This window comes from Macrosteles quadrilineatus, unplaced genomic scaffold, assembly GCF_028750875.1.
Source record: "Macrosteles quadrilineatus isolate MER2022 unplaced genomic scaffold, UCM_ALF_1.0 Scaffold_8__2_contigs__length_117827958, whole genome shotgun sequence".
In the NCBI taxonomy this organism is placed as follows: Eukaryota; Metazoa; Arthropoda; class Insecta; order Hemiptera; family Cicadellidae; genus Macrosteles; species Macrosteles quadrilineatus.
This window is the reverse complement of record NW_026542601.1, coordinates 1,949,239-1,965,383: the sequence shown is the minus strand read 5'-3', so window position 1 is coordinate 1,965,383 and position 16,145 is coordinate 1,949,239. Positions and strand designations below refer to the sequence as shown.

At 34.8% G+C, this 16,145-nt stretch overlaps 1 protein-coding gene across 1 annotated transcript in view; it reads left to right on the top strand.

Annotated features, from left to right (window-relative positions):
- Positions 1-16,145, top strand: part of LOC129000811 (poly [ADP-ribose] polymerase-like) — a 34,654-nt gene that overhangs the window by 17,549 nt on the left and 960 nt on the right. Inside the window, exons 13-21 of the mRNA XM_054427832.1 lie at positions 366-576; positions 8,365-8,563; positions 9,144-9,272; positions 10,061-10,267; positions 10,828-10,905; positions 11,715-11,873; positions 12,244-12,363; positions 13,407-13,567; positions 14,637-14,816. Of these exons, the coding sequence (XP_054283807.1) occupies positions 366-576; positions 8,365-8,563; positions 9,144-9,272; positions 10,061-10,267; positions 10,828-10,905; positions 11,715-11,873; positions 12,244-12,363; positions 13,407-13,567; positions 14,637-14,816 (1,444 nt within the window). The remainder of the gene's footprint in view (positions 1-365; positions 577-8,364; positions 8,564-9,143; positions 9,273-10,060; positions 10,268-10,827; positions 10,906-11,714; positions 11,874-12,243; positions 12,364-13,406; positions 13,568-14,636; positions 14,817-16,145) is intronic.

Below are 16,145 nucleotides of genomic sequence, written 5' to 3'. Positions count from 1 at the left end.
CTTAATCCTTAACTAGTCTAGTAGCATGCCCAAAGCTGTGCACCTTCACCAAAAAGTATAATAACAACATTGTAATTTAGCTTAAGGAAGAAGGAAGAAACTATGAGTAAATAAAGTAAGGAAGAAAGTATCCGCCCTTACTTTCCTTACTGAACATGGTGGTAGCTCAGTGGCAACATCTGAGGACGTAACTGATTCAATGAGCTAATGAGCGTAATTGTTGGCTAAAGTTTCAAGAGATTCAAGATTTTGTTTTGGGATCAGATATTTCTTTATTCGATTATCACTAGTGGTCATGCAGCAAGAGTCTGGACCTATTTACCGTACATTTTTTATATTTATGAAGGGTTTTGTTTGCTACGTAGGTGCGTTCTCCAAAAGCAACAAGTCATCGAAGGTGACTCTGAAGGTAAAAGGAGGATCCGCTGTTGACCCAGAGTCTGGTATGGAGGATGTGGCCCACGTATACAACAATGGCAAAGACATCTACTCGGCTGTACTCAGTCTGACTGACATGCAAAGTGGTGTCAACAAATATTACAGAATTCAAGTGCTCGAGTCTGACAAAAAGACCAAGTGAGTGGTAACCTGTAGATATTTATAGGGATACACTGTGGATGTGATGCTCCCTGGTGTGGATTAACGTCCGCACTAGTGAGTACTACGACTCTCCGCAGTACTACCCCGATAACTAGACCAATTCTTAAATTACAAGGAAAAAATGTGGTTCGGATTCCACTATAAACTGTAGGTCCCTTAGTTGCCATTAGCTGTATGGGCTATTAATTAACAGCTGTGTCTAAGGAACATGTCGGCCTTAGTCACTAACTCTACAAGATCGCGCCACTCATCCTACACTCATCTTTCACTCATATTTGTGTTAAAATACGCACATAGTGGCGTCCCCATCTTAAATAATTGATAAATTGAAATTGACCTTTGTCTATCGGTCTTACCTAACCAAACCTAACCTAACCTGTAGACCCTTGTCTATCGGTCTAACCTAACCAAACCTAACCTAACCTGTAGACCTTTGCCTATCGGTCTAACCTAACCTGTAGACCCTTGTCTATCGGTCTAACCTAACCAAACCTAACCTAACCTGTAGACCTTTGTCTATCGGTCTAACCTAACCAAACCTGTAGACCTTTGTCTATCGGTCTAACCTAACCAAACCTAACCTAACCTGTTGACCTTTGTCTATCGGTCTAACCTAACCTAACCCGTAGACCCTTGTCTATCGGTGACTCAATAAACAGGATACAACTTTAACATGCGAATGGAATGATTAGATCTATCCATAGTACAACAGTGAAGCATCGATATTCACAACTGATTGCTAGCCATATAACCATATAATTTGATTTTAGCCCTAAAGTATTACAATTGAGACTGGGTAAGTGCACATAAGTACTGTACTGTAATAAAAATAAACTCTTGTTGAATAAATGTACTGTTAAAGGATTTAAATTTTATAAATAAAATAAAAAGAATTCTAAACGATTTGATCCATACACATACTAAACCACCACTTAAAATTCTTTAACTGTAGCTGAATGTGGGTGACAAAAGAAATTAAATCAAAATGGCAGGAGAGTAACTCGTAGGAAAAAAAATTAAAACATCAACACCACTGTGCTGTGTGCTTATTATTTATACTGAGTAATGATATGGTATGTTTCAGTACATGTCAGAAATGTGATCTTTTGTGTAAATGATATGTTTCACCACGGTTCAAATATCCACACTAAGCCTAATGGGAGTGTTGCACGACGTCCAAGTGCCACGACGTCCAATAATATTTTTCCAGTGCCACGACGTCCAAAACATAATTTTTGAGTTGTTGCACGACGTCCAAGTGCCACGACGTCCAAAAGTACAGTAACTGCCAAAAATATAGTCTTTCTACAAGCTTTGGACATCGTGGCACTTGGACGTTGTGAAACAGCGCACTGTAGAATTGTAAAGAAGTATCATTTGCACCACGTCCAAAGCCTCTGCCAGTTGCACGACGTCCAAGTGCCACGACGTCCAATCAATATTTCACTGTTGCACGACGTCCAAGTGCCACGACGTCCAAAGTGCCTGCACACTGTGAACACTGTTTGCCGACCTCAGTGCATACAGTTCGCATTGCAATTATTGAAGGCAACTAGTCCTAGTCAACTGTTTGAAAGTTGTCAACCGCTTCGTCTTCGATTAATGTTTAAATTATTCAATATTCAATGGTTCTAATTGAACTAATTATTGCGTTAGCTTAAATTTTTTTTATGTAAAATAAATACTATGTCACTGTAAAATGTAATGATGCAGTATTTCTGTTGTTATGATTGCATAATTGATTTCTACAAAATAGAGCTATGTCATAGAAACGAAATAAATAAATGACTACACTATTCACTATATTGTATGATTAATACAATAAATTAATCACTAGCCCAAAAGTAAATATGGTTGGTTTAATGTGAGTAGTGGTAGAATTCTAAGTACTGTAGTAGAATAGAATTGTCATACTATATCAATTGGTAGCAAATTTACTCGTAAGATAAAATGTATGCACAGTTTTATAACAGCTGTAAGACTTCCCATTTAAGTACCGGTATCATTGAAATTGTATAACTTCCATTGAACAGAAATGAGATAAGTAGATATTGATACACAGATATATGAATTTTCATACACTTATAATATGATGAATTCAAAAAAGTTTTATCCGTAAAATGTGCTAAATATTATGTAAACTATCAACTTTTTAAGCTTTAATGATGTTACTACAATGGTTAAAAATGTTTCCTGTGAAACAGTGGGAATAATTCGTTTTAAAAGAAATCATTCATCATGGATATAGGAAATAATTAAGATTCTATAATCATTGCCCTATCAACCTAGGCCCTTTTCCTGAGTGTTATGAGGTTTATGTTTTGATTTATTTTTGTGTAAACCGTAATATAATCCCCCTACCACAGCAAATCTGTAGACTGAATTTCCATTTGCCTGATTATATAATTTCACTAAAATATGTTAGAAAATTACCCTATTTTCCATATTTATTTATATTTTCCTATTTTTCCTATTTGTCGGTTTGAAACTATTGTGATAGCTTTTTGTTTACAGTGCAAACCATGGATGTATGGATGGACGGATGGATGTTTGTGACAAGCAAACGCGAAAAATACTAAACCGACAAGGTTGAAATTTGGTATGATGATAGATGACATCCCCGATTAAAATATTCTTACATCAAAAATTCTTTCAGTCTCCGCCCCGGTGGCTCTGGCTCTGGACTTTCTCTAGTTAACCTTATGAGAATTCATTTTAAAGAAATTAAAGAATATTGTCAGCCGTTTCAACTGTACAAGTTGGTTCTATGATATTAAAACAGCATTAAAAGTTATAAGGCTTGCCAAACAGGGTGCAGCACTATTATGTTGTTCGTTTGCATTAACGACCACAGCTAATTTGAACCAACTAGCAAAAAAAAGTTGTGGTACACAATGAGAACTTTTTTTTTTCCATGGTCTAGGTGCAGTGGTAGAACATCAGGACTTTGGTAGATGTGTGCTACTCAATAGGATCCCGTAAAATTAAAAGACCAGTTTTTTTTTTTTTTTATCGTGTCCTCTCCCATAACTGCAATAAGCATTTATACTTATATGTCAACCCCGTACGAAGGACGGGTACTCTGCTAGTAACACAATAATACAAATACAGTATACTAATACAATAATACTGTAGGTTTCCGTAGTCTGTGGCCATAGGTTCATCTGAACTGTCAATCAATTCTGAGAAATTCACAGTTGTAAATTCTTACTAGTCTTTTTCTAAGTTCACGTCGCACTCGCAATTGGTTCGCATGTTTTATCTAGGAAAGCAGGTATGCCCTAAGTCATAGCATTTGTAGGTTAAGTATAATAATAACAAACATGCTTATCGTAGGTTTGTAGGCATACTTGTTCAAGAATATGTCGTGGTAGGTTTTGTTTATAAATTTTATTTTTTAATTCTTGTCTAATGACGATATTGATTTGTATTAGTGCGAAAATGTTAATTTATTTGTCAAGGGCATGAGCGGCCCTCTGGTCTATGTACGTTACATGAAGCACAACATGAAAAAGAATAAATTAAAGGAAGGTAAAAAACGGATTAGTTGCTGAAGGTCTAAATCTCGGAAGGTCTAATCAGACCTTCGACACACATTTTGCAGTTTGTACTTGATGCTGAGGATCACATGAATCCTGTACAAAATTTAAAAAATGTTTCATTCAAACTACAAGTTTATTACTTTTCCGAGAACCAGCCTTTATCAGGACTTCCGCTCCCACGCTAGTTGGCAACATCAACTGTGCAATATGAAAACAATAAATCTTGAGTAAATATATTGTAATGTTAAATGTTGAGGTTGTGGTGTTCCTTCGTAAACACATTCAATTATAATCTTGGAATATGTAAATTTATTGTTATACGTTAACTTTATTGATATTCGATTCACTACAGTACTATTAAACCTATAACATTTTCAATTCATGTGCGTTGTATTTTAGAGTTGGGGAAACAAAAGAACCCTGTGTACAACTTATTTATATGATACTAGCTGTGTGCCCGTTCTACGCACGGGGATCTTAAAGTAGTCAGTTGAAACTTTCTTATATTAAGAAAAGCAGTTGGTTTGCATATTTTCAGATATGCTGGCAAAACTATTATATATAAACCTTTGCAAATACAGTATCTATTCTGACAGTTTCAAGCCAAAACAAATGCTTCGCAATTAAATGTCACCCGGATCGTGTTGGTCCATATGTTAAATCCAATGATTAAACTAAAAAAAGCTTTATAGGCCTAGATCTATGAGGCATAGCCCTATAGGCCTATAGTTGAAAGTTACTTCCCACAATGGTTAAAGGTATTTATTTAAAGTACTACCTCAACCTCACCATTTAACACTTTATTCGGGTTGACATTTTCATTATCAAGGTGCTCTTGTCCTTTTCGTGACACTGAGAAATAAGTACATAAATGCGTTACCAACAGACATACACACAAAAATACAGAACTTAATTAGGGAATTTGCTACGTTTTAAGCATAACAAAGTACATATAAAATTAGAATTTGAAATCTTTGTCAATGTCATCAAATTTTATCATAACAATTTATATTTGCTTGGACCGAAGATGACGCGAAATGCTGACGAAATGACGGATTACTTTATAAAATGAAGTACTATAGACAATTTAGATTGGTAATTTAACCTATAATAAAAATTACCAAAATAGGCCATGAACTATTGATACATAAACAACGTAAATCGTAAACAATTCATAATGGTTTGCTAAAAAAACGTTTTACTTAGATGAGTTATCATTTTCTTAGCATAAACTAACATTTTGGAATCCAGACAGAAAAAGCAAAACTTATACAGTTAAGACATCAATTAAATTGAATAAGGCTGTAATACCACTGTATAAATAAGGTGCAACACCAACGATAACTAATTTGTAAATTACAGTGATGTGTTGGTACGTAAAAATGATTCTTGCTGCTACCAACGGTTCTAAGGGAAAAAACCAGTACCAAAAACCAACGTTTACAGTTAAGAATTACGTCCGACAAATAAAATGCGTTAATCAAGTCCCAAGGTTATTGATTTCTTGGTTTTGGATTTTTTTCGTGAAAAGTTATCGGCAATCAAAATTATTTCCCATTAATTGCTTTATTCGTAAACAACTTTTAATGTAAACTTATTGGTGTCAGTTTGAAAAAAAAACAACTGTTTGTTATTTATTAGATTACGCAGGCCTATTCTCTAAACAATGATTGGTATATCTTTTAACATTAGAATGAAATGTGACCAATGCTGTGACCAATCGCGCAATGCTGGGTTTTTGGACGTTTGTAATTTTATTTCTTAAGTAGGGAGGCCGTGTATTCTAGGGAAAAGTACCGGTATCAAGGATCGTCGTCGAAAAGGTTGTTATGAATAATTGGGTAGGCGTAAGTACCCAAGAGATGGGCTATGGGCCTATTGGCTGTATCGTCCAGCGATTGCATCATACGGTGAATAGGAACAGAAAGTAAAACATTGGAAAAGCGAGTTTAGCATCATCCATAAACCGTAAACCTCTGTTACAATCACCCACTGTAGTTGTGATTTTTTGCTTTACACTTTACACAACCACCATTGAAGCGCCGTCAATGAGTTAGTAAGCTATTGGCGACGATCATTAATAAATTCAAGTTTCCCAGCCCTATACAACACTGATTCAAGGTTATCAAAACTCAAGAACAATTTTATACACAAAGAATCTCTGGTTCCTAACCTGGATGATGTTATTAAATTTCATTTACGGTTACACTATATTATTCCACTTGCGATTAATTAAATCCGTTATGTAAGACAACGATTTTAATCTCACTTGGATGGGCTTTGCCTTGAAAACGTGATCGAAAATGGTTGTGGTATTTGTAAACATATCAGTGACAGCGAGAAAAAATATCTTGATCCGAACAGCTGTTCGTTATTTCATAGATCATTATGTGATAAAAATTGGAAGAAAACTTGACAAAAATCGCACAAAACTGCATTTTTGAACGTCCGTAATGTTATTTACTAATTATTGAGGCCATATTTTAATGGCTAAAGACACTCTCGCCAATCCAGTGAATACATTAAAATGACTTGGATCTTGATAGGTACTCTCGTTTTCCTGGAGAAGATTGTGTAAAATGCCATCTTGAGTGTTACAGAAAGACAGAAAGACAGACAGACGGACAGAAATTTAGATGAGACTTGTTTCGGCTTCTTTGAGTATAAAACGTAAAAATAACCTACAAATGAATGATTATGAGCAATGTACAGACAAAACTCTAATTTTATTTATATAGATTCTCATTGGTTGCAATTTAATAAGTGGTGTAGCAAAACACAAACACAAAATTTATTGAAATGAAATTAAGTCAATGTTAAGTGAATACTATTAATAAACATATTTACGACATAAAGACATTTAATTGAAGCCTAAAAAACCGTTCGAAAAGGCATTCTATTCTTTATACTAGTAAAAATTAAAATGAGGGGATAAAAAATAGTTTTCAAAGATCATGTTGATCAATGTACCTATCAATGTATCTAGTCTTGAAAAAATAAGTAGGCTATTTAAAAGCAGACTCCAAACATAATGAAGTTGATCGGTTGTTAACAAAATGTCATCATTTTTCAAACCATGTAAACCTTATAGTTTTCCAACTGTTGCCTTGTTTATTTTTTTATTTTTATGTTTTTTTTTTACTTTATCATGTTTTAATTAATGGTTCAAATATTCATAGTATATATATTTCTGAACAAGAACATATACCCATGTATATATAACTAATAAACGTTCCATAAGCATTTTACACGAGAGAACACTATTCGGCAAGTAGCCGGTCATCATGAAGGAGCTTGGACGTCGTGCAACAGCGCTGAGCTATATTGGACGTCGTGCAACATTCAAATATTTATTGGACGTCGTGGCACTTGGACGTCGTGCAACTGGCAGCGACTTTGGACGTCGTGCAACACTCCCGCAAATGTTACTTTTTTACAATTATATAGTGCACTGTTTCACGACGTCCAAGTGCCACGACGTCCAAAGCTTGTAGAAAGACTATATTTTTGGCAGTTACTGTACTTTTGGACGTCGTGGCACTTGGACGTCGTGCAACAACTCAAAAATTATGTTTTGGACGTCGTGGCACTGAATAAATATTATTGGACGTCGTGGCACTTGGACGTCGTGCAATGCATCCAGCCTAATTTATTACACAATCTGATATTTCTTAATCTAATAGTTTTACTGTGAAAAAAATTAAAATTTTAATGTCAGCAATTGGAAAAAAATATACTTGTCAATTGTCAAAACAAATAATGAAACCATGTTGGGGTGTTTATGGGTTCAAACGTGTCTAACATTTATTTATTTATTTCCTCTCAACGGTTACACCATTTTACAGCAAATACATGATATGTTAACATGTTGTTTCTAATAGGCCACAAAATATTAAAGCAACAGTAACTACTCTAACAATAAATAACAAATAATATAACAATAACAAAAGCATAAAGAAATTTGTACGTAGTAACAATAATAAATATCAACAATTTTGACTAGATACAAGTTAGTTTAAGTGCTTGACGTTACAATCACAGGTGATATTGACAAACAATGAAGAAATAAAAAAAATAAATTGTAGGACACTTGATTATATATTAAGCCTGACTACATTGAGAAACAAGAAATAGTTAATGACATATAGCAGGGATACAAAATTGTAGTATACTGCAAAAAGTCAACTTAAAGTAAGCTCATCTTGTTTCTGTTTCTGCCCAGGTATTGGGTATTCCGAGCATGGGGTCGTATCGGTACAAGTATCGGAGGAACAAAACTCGATACGATGGGCTCACTTCAGGAAGCAATCAATATGTTTAAGGAAAAATTTGAAGACAGTACTGGCAATCGGTGGGAGAACCGGCACAACTTCGTCAAAGTGCCCCATAAAATGGTGCCGATGGATATCGACTTGGGCACAGTAAGTAGATATAATAATTTTGATCTGATGGAGAAGCCCAAGATATTATGAACTTTGTTATAAGTCATTAGTAGGTAAATGTTGTATTTTTAACACTCTTCAATGTATTGTACTTTTAAACTCTTTCTATTAATAAAGAGTATTTTATTTTATTTCTGCGGTACAGAAACATATCAGTATATCAGTATGGGACATTATTTTGTGCCTCTGTTTGTGGTAATCGGTAAAATTGGTATGCTATGCACATGCGATTGATTTTCTCGTTTTCTTCTCAGGGTTGTATTTTAAACATTATTTGTAAATGTTTATAAACTGAACTAACTGTAAAGATGGATAGCCAAATGGTTTATGTTACCTGGCTTCGTCAAGTGATCATTTTTCAGTAGTGTACTACTATAGTTTCAGACTTCAAAGTCCATCTTCAGGTAAAACAAAAACATCGATGGAATCATCTAAGCAACTAGATAGTAGTTTCACTGTTTTACTTGTGAAAAATGATCTATCTTAAAAATATGTAAGTGTTTTTAACAATGGTCACTAATCACTTGAATGTTTTGGAATACAATCAATATATTTTCAGGATGAAAGTGACAGTGTTAGACTGAACACAGAGAGTTCCATTGAATCCAAACTTCCAAAACCAGTTCAAGACTTGATTTCGATGATTTTCAACGTTGATACAATGAAGAAAGTTATGCTGGAGTTTGAGGTATGTTTGTGTGTAATGTAATAACAGTTTTATAATGGAATTGCCTCTGAATCGTCTGAATTAACTAATAACTAAGTTTAGATTACCTTGTTCCTGTCCTTGGTAGTTTTCAACTACAACTTTTTCGTGCTGCCAAAAATGGAGCTCATATTCAGGTCCGAATGTCTTGTTAATGATGTGGAATTCATCAGGAAATTAAAATAAAACAGAAAATACATTAATTGATTCACACACAAGACAATACATTTAAGGTGGAAGTTTGGTCAGGTAAGTCAAAATTACATTCCAGTGGCACCGCGTCTCATGCTCAATCAGCGTTTGGTCGTCCGGTTTTTTAAATGTATTGTCTCGTTTAGAATGCTGTACATTGGTCATTTATTTTCTAAACTGATAGTTGGTATTTGAAGACAAGGTATAGAGCGAAAATCAAGAGAAAATGTGTTCAATAACATGCCAAACTGGGTTTTGTTTTGAACATTAATTTTGATTTACAATTTGTTTGGATTTTAATAGTCAAATACATTCTTAAATACATAGTTTAATCTTGATTGGTGCTTTTATTTTTTTCCTGTAGGAGCAAACCTTAGTACATGTCAAACACTTTGTTATTTAAATAGGAAATACATCTGACTGGATGAAGGAAATATTTGATTAAAAATGTTATTTTATAAAAGAAACTCTCTTAGTCGGCAAGTTTGCTGGGATCGGAGTATTCATTTTAAATGTGGGTTGGTTTTTACTTTTTGTGAGGATAAACTTTTGTACTACTCGTCCTGTTTATCCCGCAGTTGGATCTGGAAAAGATGCCGCTAGGTAAGATCAGCAAACGGCAGATACAGCAAGCGTACACGGTGTTGTCTGAGCTACAGCGCGCTCTACAGAATGAAGACAACAAGTTGATCATCACAGATGGCACCAACAGGTTCTATACACTGGTGCCACACGACTTCGGCATCAAACAACCCCCGCCACTGGACAATCTGGAGATCATCAAGGTGAGGGAATCATCACGTAACAGGTGACATTGTCATTTCTTAGATAACAAGCTTATAAATTTAAACAGTCACTTTAAAATAATGTATACAACTACTCTTCTATTGTATAGTATTTTGTTTTACTAAGAATATTTTGAATTATTTCTTAGACTTTGCAATACAATTCAGCTTATAACGTAAATAACCACAACTATAAACCATCTTGACCATTAATTTAGACCAACTGGTTCCCAATAGAAGTACAAAAATAAATATGTAAACCCAAAACCTTTGTGTTTACCTTATGGAGAATGGGTTTGCAGGTAAACTGCCTTTCACCATGGACTTGCATGTCTAAAGCCTGTTAAGTAGGTACCATTATGGTATAAGTCATTAAATCAAACCCGACCACAGTGGTTATATAATACAGTTTCAAACCAGCAATATCAGGCTTACCACTGAGTTACCGTGTGATGGCAGTAATATGTATGTGTGTATAAAACAAAAAAAAATGTTACCTTGTTTCATAGTTGCAGCAAACCTCACTACTATTTAATTTCATTTAATGTTTTGTATTTCAGAATAAAATGGAAATGCTTGAAAGTTTGCTGGAAATGGAGGTTGCCTATAGCATGCTCAAGAGCGATCCTGATAAAAAGGTGAGTTTTTGTGTATCAACACAATACTAAGCTTTGCTTGACATATATTGTTGAATTAGGATGTTTGAAGTTATTTGTGAGGATATCATGTATTAATTGTGAAAACCCCCAATTCGTCATTTAGTTTGAGCCTTAAAATTTTTCAACGGTAAATTAAAGGACTTTGCAAACATGAGGGCAAAGTTTGAGCTGTATAAGTTACAAAGCATTATGGTGTATCTTGATCTCAGGTAGTTATTTCAAATCTTTTATACAGGTTAATCTTTATTTAATCTTGTTGGTTAAACTACAAAGATCATGAATATTAATTTTAATTTTTCTTGATAAAGAAAGAGAAATGTCCAAAATATAACTGATTTGTCGATTTGTATTTTAGTAGTTGTGTTTGGACTGTTTTTTATCACACAATATGCAAGTTTATGTTTACCCAGTTGCCAACCAGATTTCATATTGACACAGCTCTGTATTATTAGCTGTGTAGCTGAGTTGGTACTGAGCTCACCTAACAATCAAGAAGTTTGGCAAAACTGCCTTTTGAAATACACACCATACTGCACCGAGTATAATGCATTCACTTTTTCCCTATCCTGGTGTTACACTCGTTCGATCATTGTTTCAGTTTGAGAACAAACTGATCTACTTTGGTCCGCAAGGTTCCCGGTTCAAATCCTCTCAATCATCAATGGACTTTACCTAAATAATAATGCTGTGACCCTTAATGCCCGTGACCTTTCAGGCCTAGCTTGAAGTAATAAGAAATTGGTTCTGGGATAGAGTCTAGGATGTAAAGTTGCACTGTTTGGTTGTAGGAGGAGGGAGAACATCACCCGATAGACCTGCACTACCACAAGCTGAAGGCAGATATAGAGCCGCTGCCGAGAGACTCGGAAGAGTTTGTCATCCTGGAGAAATATGTAAAGAACACGCACGCAGCGACCCACACTCAGTATAGCCTAGTGATTGAGGAGGTGAGGATACATTGGTAGATGGCTTACTTAGTATGAGAATATTAGTTTTGAATGTATACCTGTTTGGCTGTATATTGGCAGTAATAGAAAATGTTTTCCCCAAGATAGGAAAAAGGTGGAAACACGTTACAATGGAGGAAAGACTGCAATTATAGATCGTTTATAAGGACAAATTGGTTCAAATCAGCGGTTGGTAAATGTAGGTAAAAGTACTGTTTGCCAATGTCGGGCAACAAAATTGTTTGTATCGTAGAACCTGAGGACCCAATCAGGAGACAGGTCTCATCATACCGACTATAACTTTACAACCTAATTGTCTGTTTGTTTTTTGAGTATTTCACAAGTTTTAAGTTTTTATGATTTGTTTCAGATTTTCAAAGTAAAAAGGCATGTTGAGGAAAGACGGTTTAAACCGTTCAAAAAGTTGCCGAACAGAAAACTATTGTGGCATGGATCCAGACTGACCAACTTTGCTGGGATACTTTCACAGGTAAGATGTGACATTTTCCTCTCTGCCATTACAGTACAGTATCTATATTGTATATGGTTCAGTACATTTCGTAATAACAAGATGGAAATCCAATATGCTTTCCCCAAACTTTCTACCTACCTTTTAAAGTATCATTCCAAAATCAAAGTCACACTAAAATATTGTTTTTAAATGTTACCCTTACAGCCACAAATTTGTTTTTCCACACTATTTTTATTTTAAACTAATTTTTCTAGTAAATTTTAATTTGTTATTTAGATTAGTAACGGCCAAGCCCTACTTTGAGGGCATATATAATATTTTTGTAATGTTTTTTGTTTCATAATGGCGGCCATTCATAATTTGTTAACTTACATGAAACAACATTGATTGATACTTAGTAACTTAAAATTAGTTTTCTACCTTGTTTATGATCCGATTTTTTACATTTGATATCATTAGAATTGTTATTAATCGGCTAAATGAAACATTGCCACGGTAGTTTATTACCTGTTTTTATGTTAATTTTTTTTACATTTTAAATTGCCGCTATTTTCAAAATAAAAATATTTTTAAAAACATATCTTTATCTCTAAATAGGTCTTTGCATTATTAGTCTATTAATCTATGTACCAAATATCAATTTCCTACACAAAGCCAATACAAATTTTGTTTTGCGAGAAAGACAAAATGGCGGCTGTTCGGGTGATTTGAGTTTTGGAAAATTTTCATTTATTTTTTTATTTAGCCTTTGGTCCAGGAGTGTACTTTAACAGTTTGGGTACACCCTGTTTATTTATTCATTTTAACTTACTCTCTATTTTCTTCGATATTTTTCAGAGTTAAAAATTATGAATATCTCCCATTGGCCACAGAAACATCATCTTATGCTATCGCAGGAACTCCTTGATTATCTAATTAGATCTTAGCAGAAGTTAGCAACGTGTCTTTAAATGTCTCTTACTCTTCCAGACTATGTATTTTGTCAAAGTATGGTGTGTGTTTTTTCTTTAGGTGACACTTCAGTAATGGTGTCATTTATGCCTTGCTGTATCATGTTGTAGGGTCTGCGCATTGCCCCGCCGGAGGCTCCGAGCACTGGATACATGTTCGGCAAAGGTATCTACTTCGCTGATATGGTGTCCAAGAGTGCCAACTACTGTATGACCAGTCCCGTCAACAACACAGGGTTGATGCTGCTGTGTGAGGTGGCGCTGGGAAATATGTAAGTGTTCAGTGTATCCTTCCCAAACCATTCACAAGCTTCACAGCGGTCCAGTTAGAAGCTTGTTGGGCTATGCCTGTGTGAACTTAAGCTATTGAAACAAATTTATAGGTACATATTTTCTACACCTGCATAAGACTGTATAGGAACATAAGTATAAGTAACAAACCTAGAACTTTTAAACTTTTTTAAAGCTTTTATCACAGTCTTTAGCTACAAGTATATATAATGGAAAAACTGTTATTAAGACGGTGTAAAATCTCTAATTCGTGTGGAATGACAATTAAGTAAATGAAATATGGTACCTATTATCCTGTGTGAGCCAGGTTCGATCTGGGATTTACCTATGAAATTCGAAATTGCGTCTAAAATGGCTTTAACAACATACAAACTTTGGAAGCCTGTAACTGAAAAACTACTGGAGCTAGAACAACGGTTAGAATTGTTTTTTAGTCGGGTTTTAGAGTATTAAGCGATGCTGTCACTGCCTCCTTTATTTATTGTATCCAAGTTGCTCAATTTATTTGTAACTGTAGTGTATTAATTTAAATATAAAATGAATTGTATATTTATAACTCAGATTCAGATAGTTACAAGTATTAAATTTGCTAGCTCGATCCATGTACCGTTAGGATATCGTACGATGTGACGTCATATGGCCTGATCGAATAAACTAACCCCATTGGTTGTTTCCATCACACCACCTTCCGTTCCCACTGCTACCTCGTACACCTGACACTCCCTGTACCTACAGTCATCGTCCTACCCCACCGACTGCCGCACGCCAATGCGGTTTTTTCTTAAATGTAAAAGTGTTTATTATTTTGAGCACCTGATCCTTCGTTCGCATCCAGGTTCGGATGCGACAGTAACCTCTATGTCTCTATCATAATTTATAGGTACAATAAGTTGCTGTAGCTATTCCTTTGGTTAAGTATAAGGTCATAGAAGATCTAGACTTTCAATTTATCGAAATATTGCCTTGTAAAGTTAAATGTTTTGTCATAAAAATGGGTTTTACTGTTACGTGATAAAGGCATACAAGTTATCAAACTCAATGCGTTTGCAGGTACGAGAGAACCCACGCTGAATACATAGAGAACTTACCGTCCGGCAAACACAGCTGTAAGGGAGTGGGTGCGACATGTCCAGACCCGTCGGAAAAAACCGAACTGGACGGAGCAGAGGTCCCCCATGGAAAACCTACTCAGCAAGCAACACACAAGGAAACATCACTGTTGTACAACGAGTATCCTTCCATCACACTTGTTGCTTTTTATTTCACTTTCTGTGGTTGGTTAGTTAAGATTTTTTAAGGAATATAGTTAAACTACCTGAGAAAATTAAGAATCTAGTGGATGGATACACAATAATAGAAAACATGAACAAAAGCATAGAAATGATATTTCATCCTGAAGTAGGGTTTCTTTAGACAGGTTGAAGAGACAGTTTTGAAAGAGTCAATTTTTCATCAACCTACTATCTGAAGAAACCCTACATTAGGATAAAATACCAGTGCAATTCTTTGTGCTCTATTAGTGTGAATCTACAAATAGATCAACAATTTAACAGCAGGTTTACCTCACAGTACCTATAGCTTTGACAATATCCATTGCACTTCCATGTCTAATGACAATAAAGTATTCTTATTCAGAAAGATAACACAACTCTATGGACAAAGAGGGGAAGTTTATTGACTTACTTCCTCGTGTTTAAGCGCTAGAGGTTGACGGCGTCATCTTCTTGCTTGTAGTAGGAGTATAACAGCAAATTTTTATGCCTTTGAGTTTGTATTTTCACAGGACTAAGATTTAAATGTAATCTAGGTTTAGAAGTATGCCTTTTATTAGCAAATTTCCCAAATAGGGAAAAAGCTATTATCGTAGGTCTTATGGTAAGCCTGATCGGACCATTTACGGGTTTTATTTACCCCCCGGGGATTCATGGAGTAAAAATGGGTTTTTCTTGTTTTTGACCTTCAAAAAAAAATTCCCAATTTCTCACTAGACCATTTTGAAGGGCTTAAAAAAATTAGTGTATTGAAGTGTTTTTGTTTGGTTATTGGTTACGGAGAAAATTTTAAAAAGTTTAAAATTTTAAATTTTCATATTATTCTTATGGGGAATAATTAAACTGTTGTAGTTTGCTTGTTTATGGATATATTTTGATCAAACTTGGCAAATCTATTTATTTTATACTAAGCTATTCATGTTTTGTTAAAAAAACACATTTTGTTACCCTCCTTGTAATAGTGTAATGACTGTTAAACCTAATGATTATTGAAATAGATTTAATTGAAAATCAAATCAGGCAAATGGAAATTCGCTTAGTCTGCAGGTTTGCTGCGGCGGGGGTATATTAATTTTTTAATATTGCAGGCATGAAATATAGTTGCACAATAACAATTGAAGGAAAGTCGATAAACCAATGTGAATTTTGTGACTGGTAAATTTTACGACAAGCTCCAATTAAGTAAAATATTCTACGCCTTTTTCAACCCTAACAAACTATTGGCATCAGCTGATCACTAAGAATGCTGATAACTGAAACTTCAGTTAGTTTGTTCCTGCTCGAGGCC